The following is a 26,161-nucleotide window of genomic DNA, read 5'->3' as shown; positions in this document are numbered from 1 at the left end:
GGAGATTTATTGAGAAATTAATTTTTTTTTACGATATCAGTTGAAGTGAGTGATTTGTCCAATTTATTTAAAAAAAATTGAAGCTGAATGGAGATAATATAATTCATAAACTAACGGTTGAATCATTTTTTCTTTTTGACAAAAAAGTGGATAAGCCATGTTAAGAGTGAACACATGTATGGAATTACTTCTTCAACACATGCACTTTTCTCATTCAGCATAAGTTGAGATTCAAACCTACTTCTAGTAAAACCAAATACATGAACCTGATGTCAATAGACGTGGTAGTTGGTGAAATATTTTTTTTTAAAAAAATTCCTACTAAATATTTTATAAACACAATAATGCATTGAGAAAAATTTTTTTTGTAAAATAAAATAGTAAAAAGTTTGCTCAAATGTGTTTTATACTTCAAAAAAATTTGGGATTAATTTCTTGAATAATCACTGAACTTTACTTTACTTTCAAAATGATCATTTAAGTTCAATTTGAATCAATACGGTCATTGATTTTCAATTTATGTTCACCGGTGAGTCATTCGAGTGTCTCTCACCCCTCTTTCCTTACGTGGCAGTCGGAGAAGTTGACTCAGCAGTGAACATCCTTCGATTGTTCCACGGTGATGCTCCACGCTGGCCATGACGCCACATCAGCACCGAACATCACCATCTCCCGAGGAGCACAGGCATTGCCCTAGTTGTTGGTGACCATCGTCTTGTCCGCCCACCGCCCACTCATCTGAAGATTGCCTGGACTTCTTCTCTCACAGTCGAGGAAAGAGACGACCGAGTTTTGCAACCTCTGACGCGCTCAAGCGGACGAGTTTGCTTTTAGTGGTGATGTCGGTGAACTAGGAGAAGCGCGCATCAGGGGACGACGCACCAGAGTACAGTAAGAATTATTTTTCTGTAAACCCTAACACTAAGGTTGTGGATTTTGTTATAGTTTACACTGTAATGATGATTTCGGACTTGGGGGCTCTATAATACAATTGTTTTGTTTTTATATCTAAGGAGTGTTGGCTTGTTCTGGTCTTGTTTTTATACCACTATGTACTGCTTGGTGATAATTTTTGTGTTTAAATCCCGCAATAACTTGTACAACATGTGCATACTGAGGAATTGTCCCCTTTAATGTGGTCCCCAACTTAGAAAAATACATAGTGGATGAATTCATTTGATAAGTTGAACTTCAATGACTAAAAGTGTACATAAAGTAATAAAGCACCTAAAGTCTTATACATAATGGGTTTAGCTTTGTCAGGTTTGAGGATTTAGAAGAAATTTGTGCCAAAAAATTCCAGATGATGATGAACTTATTATATTATGAAGCTCCAATCTTGTAAAATTATTTTGCTCAGCTGTATGAATGTCATGGAGTTTTTTTTTTTTTTTAAAGTGATGTTGGGTCTTTTGTTGCAATCCAGTTAAATGATTCTCCTTTATTTGAAATTAGTATAACCCTGGATTCACTTGTCCTATTATGTTGCCTATATGGTACCTCATTTAAAATTTGATTGTGTATAGTGCCATTTTGGTTTTTTTTCCCAATTCAAGTGTTAAACGAAATTTGGGTTATGTTGTATTCTTTATGATGTTTATAGATGGTTTCAAGTTGTCAGTGCAATCTGGTTATCCATGTTTAGATTTAATGTGGTTTTTTGGAGCAATGGTAGATGTCATTGATTATTGTTTTTATTCTTTGACTGAGTTTGTTACTGAGTTACTATATTTTTTTTATTATCCATCTTTTGTTCTACTGTGATATTGAATATATACTTTAAATTCATGTTCTGTTGCCATATTTTTTTTTTAATCATCTAATTTGTACTCTACTTAGCTTGTGTTGCCATTAATCTATATTCACCAAGTCTTGTACTTCCATTTCAGTGCCAGATGCTGAATTGTTTAGTATAAGAATGCATTACACCATTGATGGGATAGAAGGACTGGCAGGTTATGTGGATTTCTGTAGCGCTGATCAGATGTCCAGGATTGAGTTGCTTAGTATGGTTAAGGAGTTCAATTTAAATGTTGATCTCTGCAGTATATGGTGGCTACAAACCAGGCCCCATCCTCTCAAGAACCCATGTCACAGGTGAGGGAATATTAATTTTGATATTTACAATTTCAATGCAATGCAATTCAGTGAGTCTTATTTTTTTTTGAGTGAGACATTGTAGGTGATAAATGCAGCCAACCAGGGACAATCCACCAGGGGCTTTACTGCAGCCAGTAGGCTACCAAGACAGAAAATGCATACTAGAGGAGGCAAGCCTAATACTTCACATATGACACAGACCATGGATACAACTGATGCTACAAAGAAAAGGAAAGCTTGGATGCCATGAAGAATTATCTGAATCCTTGTTTTTTTCTTAGCAACAAACTTGCAATTCTTCTGTGTGTGGAGAATTAATTTTGAAAAACCCTAATTTATTTTGTAAGTAGGGTTATTTTGTATGTAGCCACTTTTTTATATGATAACACATCAGTGTGTAACTTTTAAACTGAGTATTTAAATGCAAACTTGAAATTCTCTACTGTGTGTGCAGTAAAACTTGTATGCATTTATTAGTTATTACCTTAATTCAGATAAGTTGTTCTCAATTAATATGTTTCTGGGGATGTATATCTGTTGAACTACATACATGTGACTTCATGCAACTGGATTAAGAACTTCTTCATTTGTGTAGATTAAAATGTACAGGTTGCTAGTTTGATTAAACTACAGATTATGTTGAGATTTCTCCAGGTTATGTGCTGATTACTCCAGGTTCCAAATATCCAGGCTTTGTATAAATGAAAAGATCCTATTATGTGTAGTTTTCTCCAGGTTCCAAATCTCCAGGTTTTGTATGGATTAAAAGCTCCACTTATGTGCAGATTTCTCCAGGTAATGTGCATATTAAAGCTGCAGGTTATGTGTTGATTTCTCAAGGTTCCAAATCTCCAGGTTTTCTGTAGATTAAAATCTCCAGCTATGTGCAGATTTCTCCAGGCTATGTCCATATTAAAGCTGTAGGTTATGTGCTGATTTCTCTAGGTTCCAAATGTCCAGGTTTTCTGCAGATTAAAATCTCCACTTATGTGCAGATTTCTCCAAGTTATGTGCATAGCTTTACTGCAGGTTATGTGCTGATTCTCCAGTTTCCAAATCTCCAGGTTTTGTGCAAATTAAAATCTCCAGTTATATGCAGATTTCTCAGGATTAAAAATGACATTCAAGAATTACTTCCACTCTATCATAATGCATTCCATTATCGTAATTACAAACTCTAAAACAATCAGTTTGAAAATAAAGTAAACTAAAGTTTTAGTGTTTCATGATAATCAAAATATTTCTAGATCCTGGTTTATAATAAGGAGAATGTACATTCCATTCAGTATCATAACTTAGATTACAATGTACATTGAATTCAATTCTGATAACTTAGATTACAATCAACGTATTCGATAGCAAATGGAAAAACTAAACAAACAAACAAACAAACAAACAAAGTGCCCGAAATCATACACTTTACCCCTAATACCTCCATGTTACATCCCTCTCCCACTTTCTCACTCAAACTACAATATCTCCCTTAAGGCTCGACATTCATATGCAGTAGATCGTTAAAAGTAAGAACGCTGATGGAATTAGGGTCTTCCAACAATGATTTCCCACACTTCATAACAACCGGTGAGACATGCGAACGCCTTCCTCCATGTGTGATTTGGCCTCTTGTACAAATGGAAGCACCGAGATCTTCTTCTCCCATGGCATCCGTTGGATGGCTTTTGCCATTGTTGCCACTTACTTGGAAGAAGACGAAGACCCGCCCAACTCGGAATCCTCCCACCGATTTGGCATATTTTTAAATGACTTAGATGGCCATATCGACGACTTGGTGTGTGGCTAGACTCGCTGAGTCAACTTCTCCAGCCGCCACGTAAGGAAAGAGGGGCGAGAGACACTCGAATGACTCACCGGTGAACATAAATTGAAAAATCAATGACCGTTTTGATTCAAATTGAACTTAAATGATCATTTTGAAAATAAAGTAAAGTTTAGTGATTATTCAAGAAATTAATCCAAAAAATTTGAATATGAAAATTGCACTCCTTGGAGAAGGGAAAAGAACAAAAAATTACTAAATCTTTGATGTGATAATTAGCTTGAAATTTTAGACATAATGTTTTTCTTCCCCTCTCTCTCTCTCTCTCTCTCTCTCTCTCTCTCTCTCTCTCCTGATGTGCACATTTCATGTCCCAATTAATTTATTTTATTTTATTAAAAAAAAAAAAAGCTATTAATATAGTCAAAGCTCAGAGGGAGAAAAATTCAAGGTATGCAGCCAGCCGCAATGGGCAGGCACACCAGCCTTTCATCTAATATTAGAAAAGACCTTATGATCCCACCAACAATGAAACTCTCTTCTCCCTCCCTCTCTTTTTCTTTATCTATGAACCTTCGTATACTTCCATGCATTAAAGACTTACTCTCCTTGTTGACATGTTCTCCTTGGAACTCTCCACCAAGGCCTTCCCCATTGCTTCTCTATAAAACACACTTCTTCTAAGCCTCCTCAAGGTTTCATTTCCATTCTTCTCCCTTCTTATTCTTGTAAATTTTTATCAACTGTTCTCATCTCTTTATAATCATCCTCTTTCTCTTATTAGTGTCTCATTAGTTGTCATCTTCTTTATTCTTATTAGGGGTTCAAGCAGTTCTAAGCTCTATCAAGAGTTCTATTTCAAACTCTTCTTTTCTGTCTTCAGATTCAATGGAAGTAGTACAAATTCCTCCTTACTTCCTTTGCCCCATTTCACTCGAAATCATGAGTGATCCGGTGACTTTATCGACTGGAATCACCTACGAACGCAAAACAATAGAAAAATGGATGTTTACTGATAAGCACAACACATGCCCGGTGACTAAACAACCAGTTTTCGACTATGACTTCACACCAAATCACAATCTCCGTCGACTAATCCAAGCTTGGTGCGCCACTAATGCATCATTCGGTGTTGAGAGGTTCCCTACTCCCCGTCCTCAGGTGACCAAGACCGACATTTTGAGCCTTCTCAGCGAGGCTAAAAAGCCTGAATATCAAATCAACAGTCTCAAGAAACTAAGAAAGATAATCTTAGAGAGTGACAGAAACAAGCATTGTGTTGAGAGCACTCCTGGTGCATTAGACTTCTTGATTTCCATCATCAAGAAGAACATCAGCAGTTTTGACACAAGTGCATGCGATGAAGCTCTCATGATCTTGTCATCAATTCAAATCTCTGCTCAAGGTCTTCTCAATCTCATCAAAAGTCATGATGATGACTTGATTCATTTATTCACATCGGTCATGAAGAAATCTAATTATCAAAATAGATTTCATGCCACACTTGTACTCAGTTCATTGATTGAAGCTACAACTCCTTCCAAGCTAATTGCACTAAAAGATGAGCTATTCATTGAGGTTGTGAAGGTCTTGAGTGATCGACTATCGGCGAAGGCGACAAAGGCTGCATTAAAGATCCTCGCCGAGCTTTGCCCGTTGGGAAGGAACCGTGTTAAGGCAGCGGAAGCTTGCGCCGTGTCAGTATTGGTAGAGCTTTTGCTAGATGAGCCTGAGAGGAAAACATGTGAGATAATGCTAATGGTGTTGGATCAATTATGTGGTTGTGCCGAAGGGAGGGCAGCGATGGTCGGACACGCAGCGGGGATTGCTATCATCTCCAAGAAAGTACTTAGAGTATCATGTGTGGCAACCGAAAAGGCGGTTCGGATACTTCATTCAGTGTCAAAGTTTTCTGCAACTCCTGCTGTTCTTCAAGAGATGTTAAATGTGGGAGCTGTGGGCAAACTTTGCATGGCTGTGCAAGTTGATTGTGGGTTGAAGACAAAGGAGAAGGCTAAGGAGATACTTAAGTTGCATTCAAGGGTTTGGAGGAATTCTCCTTGTATTGCATATAGGTTTCAAGGTTCTTATCCATCTTAGATCTTGATTTTGTGATGATTAATGTTTAGGATTGAATATATATATATATATATATGTCCATTAAATTTGATATTCTTTTGGTTGGATTTCATTCTTGTTTCTATTGGCATAGAGTTCAACATTCACTCAAGCTGTTGTTTGTTTGATCTCTTGTAACCTTAATTAATTTGAGTAGTATAATTGATACTATGTATATTTTGATATTCAATGTATTGAGATGTTTTTCTTTCACTCAATGGAACAAATAATTAGTTATTGAATTTAGTACAAATTACTAAAGATCTGGATTTCATCAATTGATAGGATCAAGGAAGGTGATGAATAAGTTATTGTTGTTCTCGGATAAGTATTATTTTGATGGTCATGACACTGTTTTTCCAATAGTTTATTTTAGTAATTAATTCAACAATTGGGATGTAAGGAGCATTTCCTTGTTTGTGTCTTTCCCTTTTATGTATTTCTATTAATCCGCATCATATATTTCAAAATATATGTACATAGAGGAAATAATCAGAAACAAATTTTGTATTACTTTATAAAGTGCCACTGATTACTGAAATATCCAGTCAGTTCTATGTGAAATATCCATCTAGTTAAGAACTTTGTTAGTGCATATTAACCTGAATTCTATTTGGCCTGGCTTGGAAGCTCACCATACAGTACATATATATATATATGGTGCTATGGCCAGCATATATGGTTCAATTTTAAGTTTGAGAATTTTTTTGAGGATTTACAAGGGGACATTGTTATTTATTACTTTTCCATACACAAATATAAGCATTTGTATCTTCTAGGTTTTATCGATATTTGCTGATAGCCAACTTAGAAACATCATTTTTTTTCAACATAGTGATTTTTTTCTTCTCTACTTATGGTTTTTCTCATCTTAGATTTTTAACGAAATCAGTGTGTTCTTGTGTTGCATTTTCCTTTGACTATTTTGTTATTGCCATTGTAGACTTCTACTTCTAAATCAATTATATTAAATGAAAGAATATTTTTGGTCTTATTCAAGATCAAGATAACTATTTTCCAATTCGAAGACTAAAATCAATATTTTGGTATATTTCAATGGTGAACTTTTACATATGAATTTTAAAAAAAATTATTAGGCAATTGGTTTAGATACGTTGCAAAATTTAAACCAATAAGAAAGACATGAATCGAGATCTTCATGCCTATGGAAAGAAATGATTCAATAGGAGCTAAAATTTTAATAAGCATTTCAAACATTTCATTTCTAAATAGAGAAACAAAGAAAATCATATAATATTGGATTATAGCATTGAATTTGCTATTTCAGTTCTCACAACCGTGCATTTCATCGCCACTAACAATAATTTCTTATTAACTAAAAAAATAAAGAAAAATGTTAATAAAAAAATACAGGAAAAAACCATACAAACATATACACATTAATTGTCAATAAATTTCTAGACTTTTGCGTTGAAAAAACCTAAGCTCCAAAGGCATGTGACCTTGGAAGAATGAAATATGAAGGGAAAAATCATCAACCTTTCAATCACATGCAGACAATTAATTTAATATGAAGTTGACTTACCTACCAAGGATTCACATATCTTGCCAACTTCAAAAGCAGAATATAAAACAACTGAAGTTCACTTTTATTAATGAAGAACAGTCAGACAGCTATGAAATATAATAAGGTTTAAATCTCAACTGCTCATCTTGTTGTTGGTGGTGTGTACCAATTAAAGAGTTTGAAATGGAAGGCATGACATCTCTGAAAATCATAGAAAAACCACGTGTTGGATGTTTGCATCCAAGAGTTCAACAAATTTATTTTTATTTTTTTATTTTACTTTTTTTTTTCTAACCATTCACATGCAACTTGGAGAGAGAATAATTTGAACTGTGTGCTTCAATTTGACGAAATTATTGAATGTGCATATAAAATATAAACATAAATATTTATGATGAAATTAATTGAGGTTCTTAAAATTTTACAAGGCATTAATTGTAAGGAAGTCAATTACTTCAATTCCAAGTCTGCAAGAGATTGTATTTTTTTCTATTGCTTGGTCTTCTTGTGTAAATGCCAATCTTTCACTGCTGTAGACTCTGGTTGCACATAATAGAGAAACTTAAATTTTAGTTTTTATTTTTTATGTTTTATTTTTGGTCAAAATATCAAAATGGTCCCTCTATTTTGTGTTTTTCGCCCTTTTAGGCCCTCTAATATAAAATCCGCCTTTTTGGTCTTCGTATTTTTATATTTTTGTCTTTTTGGTTCCTCTAATTGACGGATCTGTCCATTTGGTCCTTCAAGTTGATGAATTAGAGAGACAAAAAAAGATGAAAATGTGTAAATACGAGGACCAAAAGGACAGATTTTACAACTAAAGGACGAAAATGTGCAAACACAAGGACTAAAATGACAGATTTTATATTAGAGAGACTAAAAGGGCGGAAAACAAAAAATAGAGGGACAATTTTGATATTTATACCTTTATTTTTTAGTGCTAAACATTTACTGTATATTAAGTATTGATGAAGTTCTTTGTTTAATTGTTGAATTTCACCTATTCTCACTATAAGTCAGGTAAAATTAAGCAAAAAGGATAATGAGTCATAAGAGTAGAGCAGTCAAAACGGGCTGACGGGGCCGGCCTGCCCGCGGCCAGCCAAAACCCACCATTTGGCGGGCCGGCAAAATGCCAATCCGAACCGACCCGTTTTGGGTTGTGGGTTGGGCGGGCCGGCCCGTCAAAAAATTAAAATAATTAATTTATTTTAATGTTGTAATATATGAAACATTGAAACATTCATTATAAATTCATAAAAAAACTAAATTAAAAATTAAAACATACAATAATTAACAAAATAAAAACATCCATTATAATATTCAAAACCTAACAAAATCAACAATAATTACAAAATCTCTAAATAAAAACATCTATTACAAAATTACAATCAACAAAATTTTAAAAAAAAACAACAATAAAAACCACAAGATAAATCATCTATTACAATTATAACATTCATCCATTACAATCAACAAAAATTTAGCAAAATTAACAAATCACAAAATACAAACATCCATTACAATCACAAAATTTAAATCCTTAACAATATGTCAATAGCAATATATATATATATATATATATTATATAAGATATATTATATATAAATTAGAAGCGGGCTGCGGGCTGACCCGCCCCAACCCGCGGCCTGTAAAAGATCAATTCGACCTGCCCATTTTTATTAGCAGGGCGGGCTGGCCCGGCGGGCCAAGCCCGAATTGACAGCTCTACATAAGAGTTTTGTGACAAACAGCCTTTGATAACTTATAAGTTTTTTTTAATTTACAAAATAGACAAACAGCCATTTTATTAGAAAAATGGAAACAATCACGAAAAATCAAATAAGGGTATTGTACCAACCAAATAAGCTTATAGGTTTGAAAGTTCGTGCATCAGTGATAAAATTGGATCTACCAAAATAAATAAAGAACATAACAGAAGGAATTTGTGACATTCATGAAACAATCACGAGAGATGGATCATCCATGCCAAAAGGCACTGTGGGGGCACAAAATTGTTTATAGTAATATTTAATTTTTCATTCTTATATTTCATTCTTTAAACATCTATTGCAACTTCATTGTTTTTTTTTTTATTTTTTATAAAACTACCATTAATACTTTGATGACTATGGTTCACTGGTTTTGCAATTTAAAAAAAACAAAACAAAATAATGGCATAAACATAATACCCTTTTGTGTATATGCTCAAGATAGATAGATGTATTTTTTTTTCATTAATGTAAATAATTCTTTTTGGTGGAAAGCCCGGAAATTTTAAAAATATTTTTTTTCAAATTAAGAAATATTTAGTATAAAAACCATATTAAAAATAATTTGATATGGTTAACTATAATTTTTTTTTTCTTTTTGACAATGTAGATAAATCACCATATACACACTTTTATTTATTATTATGTCTTAATCATGCTCTGGGAGGAAGTCAAATTTTTGACCTCCTGCATTTCGTACATTTGAGTCAAGTGTTTTATTGTTGAGCTATTATGATGGTAATAATTAATATTTTTATATTATTTTAATTTGTGATGTATCACAATATGTTGTATATCTTATTTAAAACAAACTCTTATACCATGCATGACCAATTTTACAAGACTTGGAGATTTGTCTTACTTTTTAGAATCAACTAGCATAAGATAATATTATTTTGCTAAAAAGAAAAAATGGTTCAATTATATACTATGATTTAATTATTACTTGGAAATCAATCAAGGTTGTTGTAAGTCAAAGATTGTAAATTTCTACGTCAATTTTCTTAGTATATAAAAATAAATAAATGTTTGCGTTATTTTTATAACTTTTATTGTAATATCTAAGATATTAGTTTATTAGATTTGTTTATTCATAAAGATAGAGTTTTCATTTATTGATGAAACAAGACTTGTTAAAGATAACCTAAATATTTAAAGATTATTATGAGTTAAAAATAAGATATTATTTTAGTGTGCTTGTTGAGATTGAGTTTGAATAAGATCAACTGATTTCATCCTTTGTAAAATCCAATGCATATACTGTGTCTAACCACTCTATATATAGATGTTTCCCGGTAGGATCAGCCACCCATTATTAAAGTTCAATATTTATTCTCGTATCAGTATATCTGCTCATTTCTCTCGTATCGTTGTCATTATAAGTTTTTACAATTTTTTTTTTCTAACAAATGGTATTAACAATGTTTTTTTTTTTTTGGAAAGAAGAGCGGGGCAAACCCACTAAAGACCCAGGGACATGCACAAGCCTCGGTGGAATAAATGGGGATGGGGCCGCGCTCACGTGGGCGCTGGAACCACCCATACACAACCACTATTCACAACTCCCAGAAAATGTGCCCTCAGCCGAGAATTGAACTCTCATCACTCGGTGAGAGCTCTATCGGCGACCCGTGTATCAATAGACCCAATGTTGGTATAACCCAATGATAAGGCACAGGAGTCCCATACATACTAGAGATTAGGAGTTTGAATCCCTCCCCACACATAGTGAATAATATACATAGTAGTGAATTATCCACTTTGTCCAACACTTTATCCAATATTATATATATAGAACACGTAAAGCATATTTTGAGAATAATTCATAAATTATTCTCAAATAATATTTCTAGCTCTTCTAATTATGTCATTATTATATTTTATAATTTAGTAAATATTTAAAATTTTATAAATTAGAACCAATTTTTTTTTTTTTTATTATAGATCATTCTATTGATGTGTAAAATAGGGTCTCTATGTACTTCATTAATAAATGAAATAACAAACCGCTTTCAATTAGATTCAAAATTAAATTAAGAGGGGAGGTCGGTGACGTGGCCAAGCACAAATGATGACTTCCGAAAATGAGTAAAAGTTATTATGATTTCAAAGTTTGATGGAAAAAACTTCAAGCATTTTAGAAGATCAGGTTCATAAAGCAAGTGATACGAAAAATTATGTCTCAAGAGGAGTGACGCATATTTCAATAAACCCGCAAGAAGGATTATTAAAGCACTATTTTATACTTTTCAGACAATAAATTCAACCATATTTGAAAAAATGGCGATAACAAAGACGGAAAAATGTATGAAACACTCTTGTGAAGGCTTACATGGTGTAAGATGAGTTCAAAGATGTTGATTACAGATCTTGTGATGATAGTTTGTACTTCTTCAAATGGAGAAACAAAAATAAACTTTTTTTTGATTATTTCGAACTTTTGTTAACCAAATGAAGACCAATGACTAAAAAATTGATCATCCAAAGGTTGTTAATGTGGTACTTCATTCTCTTCTTCAAGTGTATTGCAACAATTATTGTAGACTCTAAAAACCCATCTCCTATGAAAGTGGATGAGTTGATATGTTCTTTACAAGTGAAGACCAATGACTAAAAAATAAACTAGTGAAAAACAAAATCAAAATCCTTTAGTAATTTCAATAAAAAAAGAGAAGCTGCTCGAAGGAGCAACATGAAAAAAGTCATTATTATAAAATAGATCCTCTCATTATATGTGTAATATAAGATGTATAGTTGAATATCAAGCTAGCGAGCCTGTAGTTTCCTTCCCGATGGCGCAGCCTTAGCTAGTTTAGCTAGTGTTTACTCTCATCATCCAACTCGTGGATGATCTTCTGTTTCGCCCTCCTTGTTTTGTTTTTTCCATGTTTTTTCCTCTTTTGTTTGTTGCTTGTGTTTTATTTTTGGTGGCCCGAGCTCTATTCTGGTGTGGTTGTTCTCTTTTGTATTCGTGATTTATCCAATTTTTTTTTTAAAATAAAATAAAATCAAGATGGATCGATTCCGTGCAATCCTCTTATTTGAGGCCAATAAATATGAAAATGAACATAGATTACTTCAATTAGAAGATTCTTGTTAAAAAAATAAAAATTATTTATTCAAAAAATAAAAAAACTAAATTTGAAGAAGTTCACCCCAAATTTGGAATTATTTTTGAAAATATTTGATCATGTTAGAGTATAATTTCTCGCTTGGAGCTCTGTTAGCAAAGCAAAAAATTATGCCGGCACTAAATTACGTTTTTTTTTTTAAATATAATTTCACATATTATGATCTAAAAAGCTTCACAAATATTTTCATAGCATATAAAATTTATAAGAAAGATTACTTGAAGATCAACTAATTTGAAGAGTGAAGTCCATCTACATCTCATAATACGGACAAATTCATGAAGATTCAATTTTTTTTAATAGTAGAAGATGGAGTTATTTAGATGATAATTTCCATTATACAAATGACTACATGAACATTGTTATTATACCAGCAATTTATTTCACCGGCATGCCCTCTTAGTAAGTTTGTCAATTTGTAAAAACACAACTAAAAAATAGAGTACTTCATTTATTAACATTGAGAAAAGTTGCTGTACTCTACAAACTATGACTTCCAACCACATCATTCCTCTTCTAGAATCCTAAACTGTTCTAGAAATTGTCTCCCTGTCACTTATCTTGGGATCCTACTTTCTGGTCGGAGACCTAGACGTTTAGACTGGGCTAAGTTCACTAGTATGGTCCGTCTAGACTCACACCTTGGAAAGCAAACTACTTATCTCTTGGAGGCCGTCTTACTCTCATCAACTCTGTCATTTCCATCGTTTACTGGATGTCAGTCTTCAAACTTCCCATTTGGGTTATCAATGAAATCGATAAAATCCGAAGAGGCTTCCTTTGGAAAGGCCCAGACTTGGGCCCCAAAGGCATCAGATTGATCGCCTGGAATAGGATCACTAGACCTCGTGACATGGGAGGCTGGGGAATCCTCAACCTCAAGAAATTCAATAAAGCCTTGCTTGGGAAGTGGTGGTGGAAATTATCTTGTCGCCCAAACAGCTGTTTGGCTAAAATCATCCAATCAAACTATTCTATCAGCGACCCAAATGATCTCTTGTTTCACACTCCACCTAGAAACAAATCTTTTTTTTGGGCAGGAGTGACTTCCATTTTACCTACTTTCCGTTCCTGCCTAAACAAATCCATCAGAAGTGGGTCCAGCACTTTCCTCTAGTTCGATCGCTGGCACGCTGGGCTTCTACTCAAAGATTTTTGGTCGTCCCTCTTTTCTCAGTGCGTCTCACCTTGGATCACTTTAAGACAATGTACCCATTTTCTTAACAATCCAGAGACTCTTTTCCCCTATGTTTCTTCTGATATGTTGAATCCGCTTCTGGAAATCATCCCTAACTATTCTCATATCCAGGATGACATTATTTTTTGGGCGCCAGAAAAAAGTGGGAACTTCATTGTCAAATCTTTTTACAAATTCCTTATTGATGGTGGATTGCGTAGCTCGCATTATCCTTATTTATGGAAAATCCGTTGCCCTAGTAAAATTACCCTTTTTTGCTGGCTCGCTGGAGAAGACAAAATCCTCACACTAGCAAATCTTTTTAAGAAAGGGTGTTTATCTCACTACACCTCAGACACTTGTGTTCTCTGTCACAATGCTACTGAAGACATGAATCACCTTTTCCTCAACTGTGAGTTCTCCAAACGTATCTAGGATTTCTTCCACCAAGCTTTAGATTCCATTCCTCTCCCACAGTCAATTCCCTCACTTTGAACCACCTGGCTTCCTTCCCTTATTGCTCAGCACCGAATTCTTTGGGACCTCATTTCCCGCGATGTTTTGTGGAATATCTGGATTGAACGGAATACTCGTATTTTTCAAATGAATGCTTTACCTCATTATTACATTATTTCTAAAACTGTTAATATGCTTCTTTCTTGGTTTTCAACAGTTGCTGATAGGCACCAGCTTTCACTCAATGAAGCCTCGCAGAAAATCAAGCGCTCCCTCAACTTTCTCAGTGCTAGAGTTCCTAACCCAATTGGCGATCATGACCACGACGCTATATAGGAGTAGGGGTCCCTGATTCCCTACTTTGCAGGCCTGAGATGCCAGACGGCATATTCCGCCCGCCTTGCCTTTATCTGTATTTTCTCCTTTTTATTTTATGGTGTTATATTGTTTCTTTGCTTTACCTCACTGCTGGTGAGGGTTGACTCTTTTCTTGTACTTCTGTTTTATTTCAATAAATCTGTGGTTTATCCACATTTAAATAAAAAAAAAAAAAGTTGCCATCATTTACTGATGCTCTCTTAATTCAGCAACCATGTAGGAATACTGTGTAAGTTACTCAGAACGGGCATTTAGATGAAAGTAATAAATACTACTGAAATGAAAATCATTTTCAATAGTAACATTTATCCACTTTTAGATGTATAACCGTGAAAATAAGAGTGGACTATGTAAAGAATAAATAGTATATATTACTGCAGATGAATTTCATTCAGCCTAAAGTTGGGGAAATGAGGGATAATGAATAGTGTTAATTTTGAAAATGACACTTTTGTACGTCTTGGTAATGATTTAATTAAATAAAATCATTAATTTTAATAATAAATTAAATGATAATTAACATGAATTATGTAATTTAAATATTAAAATAAATAATAATTAACATGAGTGAAAAGTTTATTTATCATTAAACATAACTCATCATCAATATTATTTACAAATATTAAGGGCATAAAGGTAATTTTATCATATTCTTTTCTTCTACTTTTTCATTTTTAATGAAATATACTTTCAACCAAACACAATTTTTATTCTCAATACTATTTCTACAATCTTAGTCTCATTTCCCTTTCATTCACATTCCATTCCTATTGCACGAATCAAACGTCCCTAAATTCTAATAGATTTGAAGTGCTAAGAATCCGAGATTAGAATTTATTTGGCATGAGAGATGGACAATGGATGTGGATTTGTAAATCCCAATCCACTTTTTCTTTATATATATATTTTATTAAAATTAAAAAAACATTAATTAATAATTATTAGTTCCGATGGGGTACTAGTGTAGTGATTTTCACTCAATCTCTCATGCAATGTAAGCACATACACACTCACTGTAAAATCAAACAAGCAAAAAAAAAGGAGACACACGAATTAGTTACCTAGTTCGGCATAACTTGCCTACATCTGGGAGGTCGAGCTTGAAGATAACAATCTACTATAAGAGGGTTAAACAATAAGTACAACTCTTACACTCATCTTCACAAAGATAAAAAATAACCCTTTCTAGATTACCTGATGCCCACTTTCACTCTCTTTTACCCAAGGGTCTCTCTCCAGTGGCACACCTTAAACCTCAGAGCATGGTCTTTTATATAGACGTCTCAACTTCTCAAATATAGGATCGTCCTTTTTTAGAATCTCCGCGGCTTCCTAACTTAGACACCTTCCAAAGTTAGACAAGGTTGCAACTCCTATTGTAACCGAGCTTGCAACGCTGCCCACTTACTGATCCTGACTGAGTTCTAGTTTTTTCATTGCAACGCGACCTTGCGACACCTCTAACCTTCCGAGTTGTGTCAGTCTAAGTCGATACAGTCAACTCCTCCTGAGTTCTTCCTACCAGCAACTAGCTTGCCTCTTCACATCTATCAGCAGGTCCCTCTCTCGAGGTTTACACCAACCAAGGCCCATCTCCATCTAACCAAAGATGGTCTTCAAAAATTTTCAAAATCTTCTTTCCAAACTTGATCTCCATTCATCTAAGTTTGTTCTTCACAATCTTCAAACTTGATCTTCATTCATCCAAGTTTGGATCATCAACATCCTTTGTTACTAAACTTGATCTTATTTCATCCAAATTTAGCTCTTCAGTATCTTCCAAGTATAATCTTCATTCATCCAAGCTTGGGCTTCAAATATCTCCGTATAATAAGTGTCTTCAATTAGCTCTACCCATATTTAGATTCCCTCCAAATCTGAACAAATCTTTAATTGAATCTAAATATGGCCTTGATGAGATCTTGTCTCTAAGTGGTTGTTTGATTGATTCACTTGCCAAATATACAAGTGTCCTTCTTTAGATTGTCCTCCATATGGTCTTCTGGAGAGATTTTCTGAACATGATATTATTACCAAATATAGACTCTCTAAAGATAAGTTTCAAGGCTTCTTGTCATCATTTCTCTTTCTCATATCACCATGTGTCTTATCACATTGCCATGTCATCTTGTTTGCCACATCATCGCTTTTTCCACGATATTTTTTACATGTGTCAAATAATACCAATTATAGAGCTCTAGTACTAACAATAATTTTAAGAATTAAATAAATTTAAAACATAAAAATTATTTTAAAAGTAAATATTATGATCATTTAGTTATGGTAAAAAGAATATATCTTGTACAAATAATAATAAAGACAAATCTACATGGCATCCATTCAGCGTAGTCTACCAAATACGAAAAAAAAAAAACACTAAATCCATTTTTTCCTGTATCCCCATCCAACCATTTCCTATGCGCTCATCTAAACAAGCAAACACCCCTTAGTTCTCTTAATATCACTCAAAGGTACCATATGAATGTCTTACAATATCATATATATATATATATATATATATATATCTATATATATTTGGTAATTGACAGAACTCCCTCCCAATTTTAGTTATCCACACATAATTCATCCAACTTTGAGTATTCCCAACAAATCCCTCCTTTCCTCTAACTTACTTTTCAACCCTTCCATCCACTAAAAAGTTTTAAATTTTAATTTTGGATCCACAATCACATTAGTCATCATTCTTTAAAAAATAGTGAATTAATAATAGTGGTTTTTGGTCCAAAAAAAAACTCTTCACCATTTCTTTACCAAAGAAACAATCATCCTTCAATCAGCCAGAGCATTCTCTCCTTTTATTTTTCATGATTTTTTTAAATTTTTTTATTTCTTGAAACTTTGTATTTAATCTTTTCTATTTGTTAGATCTTCTTGTTCCCCAAAAGAGGCTGTATATTGTCATGGTTTGATCGTGAATTGCATCCAGAAGAGGGAACTTGCCATGAAGATGCTAGAAACGAATTGTGATCTAGAAGGTATGAAAGCTACATGGATGGGCAAGGACTAAACCGGGCTTTTTACTTTCTTTGTGTTTGCGTATTTTAGAAAAACCTATCCCCAAAATATTTAGAGTTCATTGTTTTGTGTTGTTTGGGGGTTTTTTGTTGAAAATTATCTAGTGAATGAAAAGAAGATTTATGTTATGGTTGGTTATCTATTCATTTATAAGTCCAGCTATTCATTTTTATGTGTATTATGTAGTTGTTATGTACAACCAAAACCTAAAGAATAAAAATTAAAGTGTAGAAATATAAATAAATTTTAAACCCTTATATCTTTAATTAAAATAAAATAGTAGACTAAGCTTCAGGAAAGAAGTGGAATATTTTTGAAATTATAAAATTAAAAAAAAATTACAGTTGAAAGAAAATATAGAATTGATTAAAACTTAAATTAAAATGCTTCAATACTTTTGAAGATTAGCAGCATGTGGATGATCCTTAAATACTTTTGAATACTAGCAACATGCGGACAAGGTGATCGGAATTGAGGTGAAGACACATTTTGATAGGACACTGTGAATCCTATGTTACAAAGATTTTTTTTTTTATTTTAAAATATTTCTTTTTATTACCAAAGATTTTCATTTGTTATTAAAAGTTTCTACTTATAACTAAATGTTTTTTTAACAAGGGTTTCACTTATTATTTGAGGTTTCGTTTATTATTTGAATTTCTCACTTATGTTTTGTTATCTGTGCTTACTATCTTTATTTTTGCTTAACATCCTTCTTTTATATTAAATTATAAAGAACATATATAGCGTGTAATCAAGCTTTGAGAAAGCAAGACAGGGTCTGTCCTCAATCTTCTTAATATATTATGTGAGAATGTTAGGATATAGGTAGGTTTTCCATTAATGAGAATGATCATAGTAGTTACACAACATTTTAATGAGCTTGAATTTATCATAAATGGTAAAGGTAGCTACTTAATAAGACCAACAAATATTAAAGAGAAATGTAATATATTAAGTGAAAATTACAGTCAATAAATAGAAAAATACTATGTTAAACGGAAACTTTATATAATACATGGAAACCTGTTATATTAAGTGAATATCTAATTTAATACGTGGATAGGTAGCTTAGTAAGTGAAAAAGGCTCTATAATAAGTGAATAGGCAGTTTATTAAGTGCAAACAGTCATCCTCTGCAAATTATTCTTTATTAAGGTAAATTTAAAATTTTTGTTTGCTAGCACAATTGCACAGTGTAATTTTAGAAGTGTTCAATATCAAGAAACCATTATTTATCAACTATCATCGACACACTTTTAGAATGCTTCGACGAAATAGCGATGGCTAGCTAGGACCCTAACAAATCTGTGTTGGGATGGAAATGTGATGCTAAGGACTTTTATTCGACTTTGTTTTTCTACTTTGAGATTGTGTAGTAGTGTTTTGAGTAACTCCTTTGTGTCTTCCTGGTTTTTTGACAATACTGTAGTATTTCGACAGAAGGGCACACTGGGTGACACACGGCCGTGTGGACATTCCACACGCTTATGTGTCGTTTTGGCATTTGTGGTTGTAGCAGTAGTAATGCAACAAAACCAGTGTAGCAGTAGTACTGTAGCAATTTGGCAGAAAGGTACAAAACCGTGTGAGAAAGGTACACGGCCTTGTGAACGATTTACACGCTTGTGTGAGAGTTTTTCTAGGTCTTTAGTGAAGAAGTAAGGGTATTTTTGTTATTATTGAGCCTTAATTCTCTTGGCATTCCCCCTTTGTATGAGAAAACCCATTGTATGTCCTCCTTTTTCCATCCAATTTTGAAGCTCCAAATCTTTCTCTTTTTCTCCCTAGAGTTGGACATGGTAAGTACTCCCATTCTTCTTGTTTTTCTCCTTGTTTTCTTCATGGCTTCTGAATGATAGATCTAGGATATTAGGAGCTGAGTATTAGGAGCGGCTGGTGAGTATGTATTCTTTGTATCCTTCAATCTTGTTAAAATCTTAAGTAACCTCCATCCTGAAAATTGTGATTACTATAAAAATTACTGTAGTAACTGAACATTTGTCTCAATTCTTCTAGATTTCTAGGTAGAATTATAGAGTTTGATGTTAGAAACCCTTTGGTCCTTTTTTTGGTTCGATTGGATGTCTTGTAATTCCAATCGAGCTAATTGCACGTGTAAGAGTGCTAGAGTACTTTATAACCTAATATGGCTTATATATTATCTTGCTCTTTCTCTCAAAAGTATTGAATGGTTTGCTTATGAAAGTTAAAACATGTATTATGCTCATGTATGCGTTATATTCATATGTGATTATTAAGTCAACATTCCTTTTTGCTATTTATGAGAAAAATTCTTTCAAAGTGTGTTTGATTGGACTGCTATTTGGGAATAAAAAGTGGAACTTCATCCTGAAAATAATAGCTTCATGTATTTATTGAAATATGATGGTGATAGCGGGATACTGCCACCGGCATTAGCCCAAAATTGTGGATAAGGTCCGGCTGTACAGTGTGGAGATTCCCACTATCCAACCTATATAGAGGTGGTGTGGTTATCCCTAGGGGTTTTCCCTTGCAAGAGACATTATAGGGCTCTTGATGGGTGTGATGTTGAGATACTTGTGGTCACCACGGGGGTTGATCATAGGCCAACGTTAAGGGATTTTCTAGTTTTGTTTTCAAATCCTTGACGGTCCTGGACTAGTTGAGGCCACAACTAAACTGGGAGAGTTTTTGTGGCCAATATAAAACCTATTTATTTTTGTACTTCTTATATTTATTGATTTACATATGGATGCTTTTGAAAATATTTTACTTGATGTTAAGCAAAATATATTTAATTTGTTTATCATTGTGAAAAGCTTTAGGACCCTTTTATCTATGCAATCACCGCTCACTGAGTAATCTTGTTACTCACCTTCTCTCTTCTCATCTTGGCACAGTTCGTGGTCTGGTTGATAGTCATGTTGTGTGGGTATAGTGTCGAGTTTGGCATCTATTAGCCTAGGTTTGTTTGCATCTTCTGGTTTAGGCCAATCTATTGGTCATGTTATATGTTTTATCTTTAGTTGTGTGTACTGAATTTGTGTGTGTTGCAGTGACACTGGATATTAGGGGAGTGTTGTATGTATCTAAATCCATTGTTGTGAGTTTATGATATATGGATTAGTTTATTCATTTTGGTGTTGGCATATGTCACGAGGCCTTGCCTTAACTTGAAGGTGGGGTATGAATCATCCCATCTCAAGTTACATCGGCAGTTGTCATGAGCCTATCTTGCGAGACGGAGCTTAATAGGAAAACATGTCTTAGTTGAAGGATGTGCTCTTCAAAAATGAATTCAAGTTGATGTATGTATCAAAATGAGGATGGAACAAATGAAACCAAAGCAAAAGAGGCGATGGCATTCACAAACACTAAATTATAAGCAGAAACCTATAATGTTAATTAGAAACATTGTATAATAAGAAGAAACTTATTAGTTAAAATTCCATTTAATAACGAAATTGCGCAGTGCATCTTTGAAGTGCTCAATGTCTAGAAGCCATTGACCGATATTCATTGACAAATTTTCAGAATGCTCCGAGGAAGTAGGGAGGCCTTAAATTTTGACAGATCCTTGCTAGGATGGGAAGGACATGCTTTTCAAATTTTCCTGATGGTGTAACACAAGTAAGGAAAGACCAAATGAAATGAGGTAGGAAAAAACAATGGTTTCCGTTAAGAATGAACTATAATTGAAAATCTATTAATTTAAGTAGAAAGTTCAATGATTAAACAGAAACTCCATATAATAAGCAAAAAGCTTAAATCTTAAATGCAAACATCATATAATAAGCATAAAATCTAAAACTTAAACTGAGATTTTGTATAACGAAAAGAAACTTTTTACATTAAGCGCACACTTGGTATACTAAATGAAAACTTGGAAATGCATCAAGTATCTCAAAAACATCATCTACAGTGTATTTGAATGCAAATAATCTATATTTATGATGGGAATGAGGAGTCCAAAAGAATGGCCACCTCCCTTTCATCTATATTGACAATGAGGTCAATAGTAGTGTTGTTAAACATGTAATATATATTGTACATATGCTGAAAATCCATCTCGGAATCCATAGAGCAAAACATTTTGTGTGCATCCAGTGTGACAAACTTCACTCTCACATGACAAACGTCAAGGCCCATCACTCACATACCTCGATTAGTATTGACTCCCAAAACGTCAACACCATAAATTGTAGAACTCGTACCTTGTCTAATATCTAGAGATCACACAAAAGGTCTCCATTGACAACTTGTAGCTAAAGCGTAATGTAATGATGTATGTTAAAATTGCATAGGATTAGGAAAATAACTAGAAAAATAGAAAATAACACTCTGTAAAGGTGGATGTTTCTTCAAGCTTTCCTCTTGTGAATTTGGACGTTGATACATCGAGCAAGAAATGGTCTCCCCCGGGCAAGCAAATGGATGGCACCAAAATAAAATCACAACGAATGGCTGGAAGAAAAGACAAACTTATTTTAGGAAGATGGAAATAGAAGGGAACAAAAAAGGGATTAAAGAAGATGAAGACCAATCCCTTTTTTCATGAAGTAAAATGTATGCAAAAAGGTATAAAAGAAAGTGTAAAGATGACAAAAAGCTACTAATGTGATGGCTATTAGTACAAAATTAAAAAAGGAGAGGTAACCAGGCAGGTTTTTTCCCACCAAACGTAGGGTCATTATTGGAATTACAAAGAAAGATAACTGATGGTGTGAGGTCTAGGGACTAAAAAATAAATGAATTGAAAAAGGAGGGACCATCTATAATATCCAAATATTAGAGGGGCTGCCTAAGAACTTTTGAAAATTATAGGGATCAATAAATAATTTTCTCTATACATATATATCCTTTATATTAATAAATAAGCATGATATAAATCCAATGCAAATATCTCAAATATCATAATCCTTAAAAATATAGTTTTACATGAGCATGAAACTAAACAAAAAAACAATTCACATTAGTCCATTGATCGCCGCCCTAAGCACAGTTCTGAGTTTCTAAGATTCTGAGAGTGTGAACCTAGTGACATGATGTCTAATATTGATCTTAGCTAATTTATCCAATAGATCGTTGATGCCTTAAAAAAGAACAGACTTCTGGCCAGGAATGGATCCACAATTTTTGTTTGGAGGGGGGCAAACTAATATTACATATAAAAAATAATGGATCATAGGTGCATCAAAAGTTTTCATCATATGAAAGAAATATATTACAATTTCTCTATGTGTATTTTCATACCTTGAAAATGATGCAATATTTTTTCATTATCAATACTATAAAATATATCCTTTTCTATATAAGTAATCAAACAATCATTTATCTAAGAATCTCTCATTTGGTTGCGCAAGTGATTTTGTATAATTTTCATAGTGAAAAAAGCTCTTTCAACTGATGTAGTAGAAATGGGCAATATCAAAGTTAATTTCACAAGTATACCAAATGGTACACAATGTGTTTCTTTGCCTCAACAAGTTTTATAGAAAGGTCATTGATAGCTTTTAGGTTTTTAAACTCACCATGAGATCTTAAATAAATTTTATAAGTCTCAAGCTGATTGTTAAGAATAAGAAGTTCCGTCTTAGAAAACACTTATGGATAAAGTTGAGCAAGATGAATTAGTTTTCCCTTATCAAAAGCTGCAAAAAAATTATAAAGACATTATAGGAGTCACACAAAGAAGTAACTCTATTTTTACCTCATTAAATTGATTATTAAGTTTTTTAAATACATGCAGAAAAGTACATACATGGAAGATTGCAATAGCTGAATGGCGACTTAGCAAGATTGAAGGTTGCTCTCTAATTCACACCTCCAAGCTCTAATATGGGAGAACCAAATGAAAGGAATAGGATAGGGTTCAAAATTGAGCGATGGGAAAGGGAATTAACTTTTTAAAATAGATTTTTTATATAAATTCTCAGACAATTTTTTAATTGCTTTTATATAGGTTTTATTTCTTAGATTTAGTGGGAGTAAATTGAAAAATAAAATATTTTAATTATTATTTAATGAATTTTACAAAGTTGAGTGGGGGTGGTTGCCCCTAGGTAATCAAAACCGGTTTTGACCGGTCGGTCCAATTCTGCCTAGAAACCGAGTAAAAAAACCGGTCGTGTAATGGATGAACTGACTAATTCAACCGTGAACCAGATGAACCAGCCCAGTTCACCTAGTTTCAATAGTTAATTAAAAAAAAACCAGCCTAATATCTATTATCTTATGAGTTATTATGATTAATGATTCTTATCATTGATTCAAGACTCCTCGACCCGTGAGCTAGGTCTCCAAATTCTTCATTCTTCACCCATGAGGATGTGACCCAAAAGGCCAAAACACCATCTCCGAACTCCGGACTCCGGAGTCTAGATCCCCTCCTGTTGAGTGGCAGCACCGCCTGTCAAGACACCAGATCTTCCTCCTGTCAAGCATCGACACCACCCATCATCTCTCCCTTCAAGCATTGGCACCATCCATCACCGCAGAAGCCACCATAAATCCCAAATTAAACCTCTCTGTTCACTTATCAAGAGTGTTATATACTTATATTGCAGCTAAAGGTTAGTGTTTTTGGGTATTTCATTTATGGTGGCAATCATATATATCACACAAGTAACAACCATAACTTGCATGTTGTGCAGTCCTCTACTTCTATTTCTTTATTATCAGCAATCACAGAAAGTCAGGAATCATCAACCATGCCAGAGTTTATGCGTATGTTTCTTCATGTCCTTGTTATATCTTATCAAGTACCAATCTTTAGGAAAAGCAACGCAGTTTCTTCTGGCAAATGAAAATATGTCATTAAAGTTTGTGGTAGCAATCATATTTATCATGAAGTGAGGACCGTAAGTAATCAGTAATCACATGAATCAACCATGCAGAGTTCCTAGATATGTTTCTTTATGTCCTTGTTAAGTTTTATCAAGTTGTAAGCCTTATAACACATTGTTTTGTTTGTTGTGAGTTGGTTATTTATTTGTTTTCTTTTTCCCGTCACCACCCATCCTGTGAGAAACATCTATTTTATTTTTATGTTTGGTGTTATGTTGATGGAAGTTGGCATTATAGTTTCTAGGTGTTTGTGTCCTATGCTTTGTTATTATGACTTGTGACTTATGAGTTATGAGCACTTACGATTATTGATACCCAAGGGGTTGAGATATCCAAGGAATTGAGTACCTATATATAATCTATATGCGTTAATGTAGAATTTGAATAGTTTAATGGTGTTAGAAGATTGAATGTTACAACACTAAAATTGGTTGATTTCTCTGTAAAATTTATATGTTAAAAAATAAGTTTTGAATTTGATCATTAGTCCTTTATTACTTAAGAATTTATAACTCTATTGACATCACATGATACACAAGGATAAAGAATTCAACATTTGTCAACATTTCCAAAACCTTCTCGTGGAATACATGATTAATTGCTTGAACTTATCATTCATCATTCAAGTGATGAGGTGTATATTAAGCCATTAATTAATGTTTTTTTGTAGTCAATGGAGACAAATAATGTGCAATCATCAGCCTCAAGTGTAATGTTCGTTCTAAGACCGATCACCTTATCTATTAATAATAAAGGAACAAAGGTTTACCATTGCCTCTATTATGGGGAAAAAATTAAGGAGGGGGAATTTATAGAATGAAAGAATATTTAGCTGGAAAAAGTGGTAACATATTTCCTTGTGGGAAAGTCCCTCCTAATGTTCGAGCATGCATAAAAAAATATATCACTAACTCTGCATCTTCCAAATCAAAAGAGAAGGAATTAGTTAAAGAAGCATATGAAGAAGTAGAAGAGGTTGAATAACAAGGGTTAAATCCTACCATGAAATTTGGAAAAGGAAAGCAAAAGGCTCTTTAGAAAATTTTATAACATCAAAGCTGACTCCACTATCACAACCAGGAATCAAGAGTGCAATGCAAGCAAGCAAGCAATTCATAAGGCAAATATGGCATTTGCTAGGTGGTGTTTTGATGCTTGTAATCCTTTTATTGCTATGCGGTCATCTTATTTTCAACTAATGTTAGATGCTATTGGGAGTATTAGTGTTGGATATAAAGCTCCTTCTTATAATGACATGCGAGTTAATTTATTGCGGGATTGCAAGAAAGAGTGTTAGTTGCTTATTGATAGCTACAGAAGCCAGTGAGCTAATTGTGGATGCACAATTATAGGTGATGGCTAGATTGATCAAAGGCAAAGAACTTTGATTAACTTTTTTGATGTATTGTCCTACAGGAATATCATTTGTCAAATCTGTTGATGCCTCAGATATTTTGAAAGATGCCTCTGAGATATCCGATGGTTCTAGCTGTGGTCTTCTATCCTGCACGACAAACAATCCAATTACACCTTGCATAATCATCACTTGTTTAACATCTTCGCTTATCATTTCCCCATAATACATGAATAAATATCAATTGTAGGTAAGATTATTTTATTTAACATCGGTCGCGCAGTGCAATACATATTTATTCATGCACGTAATAAATTATAACGGCTTTGACTGAAGTGGTAATGTAGGCCCCCCACGTAGTTGTGACATGGCTTCGGATATGGATTTACCAATAATAACTCCCAATTGGTCCGATTCCATAGAAATACTAGCACGCACAGTGGAACTACTAGAGCAGCCCACCTTTGAAATAGATGGCCCAATAGCAATGTCTTGTGTATCCA

At 33.6% G+C, this 26,161-nt stretch overlaps 1 protein-coding gene across 1 annotated transcript; it reads left to right on the top strand.

Moving 5' to 3' along the window:
* Positions 1-4,592: 4,592 nt before the first annotated feature.
* Positions 4,593-6,051, top strand: LOC120276275 (E3 ubiquitin-protein ligase PUB23-like). Its single transcript, XM_039282999.1, has one exon. The coding sequence runs from the start codon at positions 4,766-4,768 to the stop codon at positions 5,975-5,977; it is 1,212 nt and encodes a 403-aa protein (XP_039138933.1). The 5' UTR covers positions 4,593-4,765; the 3' UTR covers positions 5,978-6,051.
* Positions 6,052-26,161: the final 20,110 nt, after the last annotated feature.

This window comes from Dioscorea cayenensis, chromosome 14 (assembly GCF_009730915.1).
Source record: "Dioscorea cayenensis subsp. rotundata cultivar TDr96_F1 chromosome 14, TDr96_F1_v2_PseudoChromosome.rev07_lg8_w22 25.fasta, whole genome shotgun sequence".
Taxonomy (NCBI): Eukaryota; Viridiplantae; Streptophyta; class Magnoliopsida; order Dioscoreales; family Dioscoreaceae; genus Dioscorea; species Dioscorea cayenensis.
The sequence above is the reverse complement of the archived record's forward strand: the minus strand, read 5'-3'. Positions and strand labels throughout refer to the sequence as shown.

Bases quoted from the DNA above. Each gene is read 5' to 3' on its own strand.
- LOC120276275 (XM_039282999.1), top strand. From the start codon at position 4,766: ATGGAAGTAGTACAAATTCCTCCTTACTTCCTTTGCCCCATTTCACTC.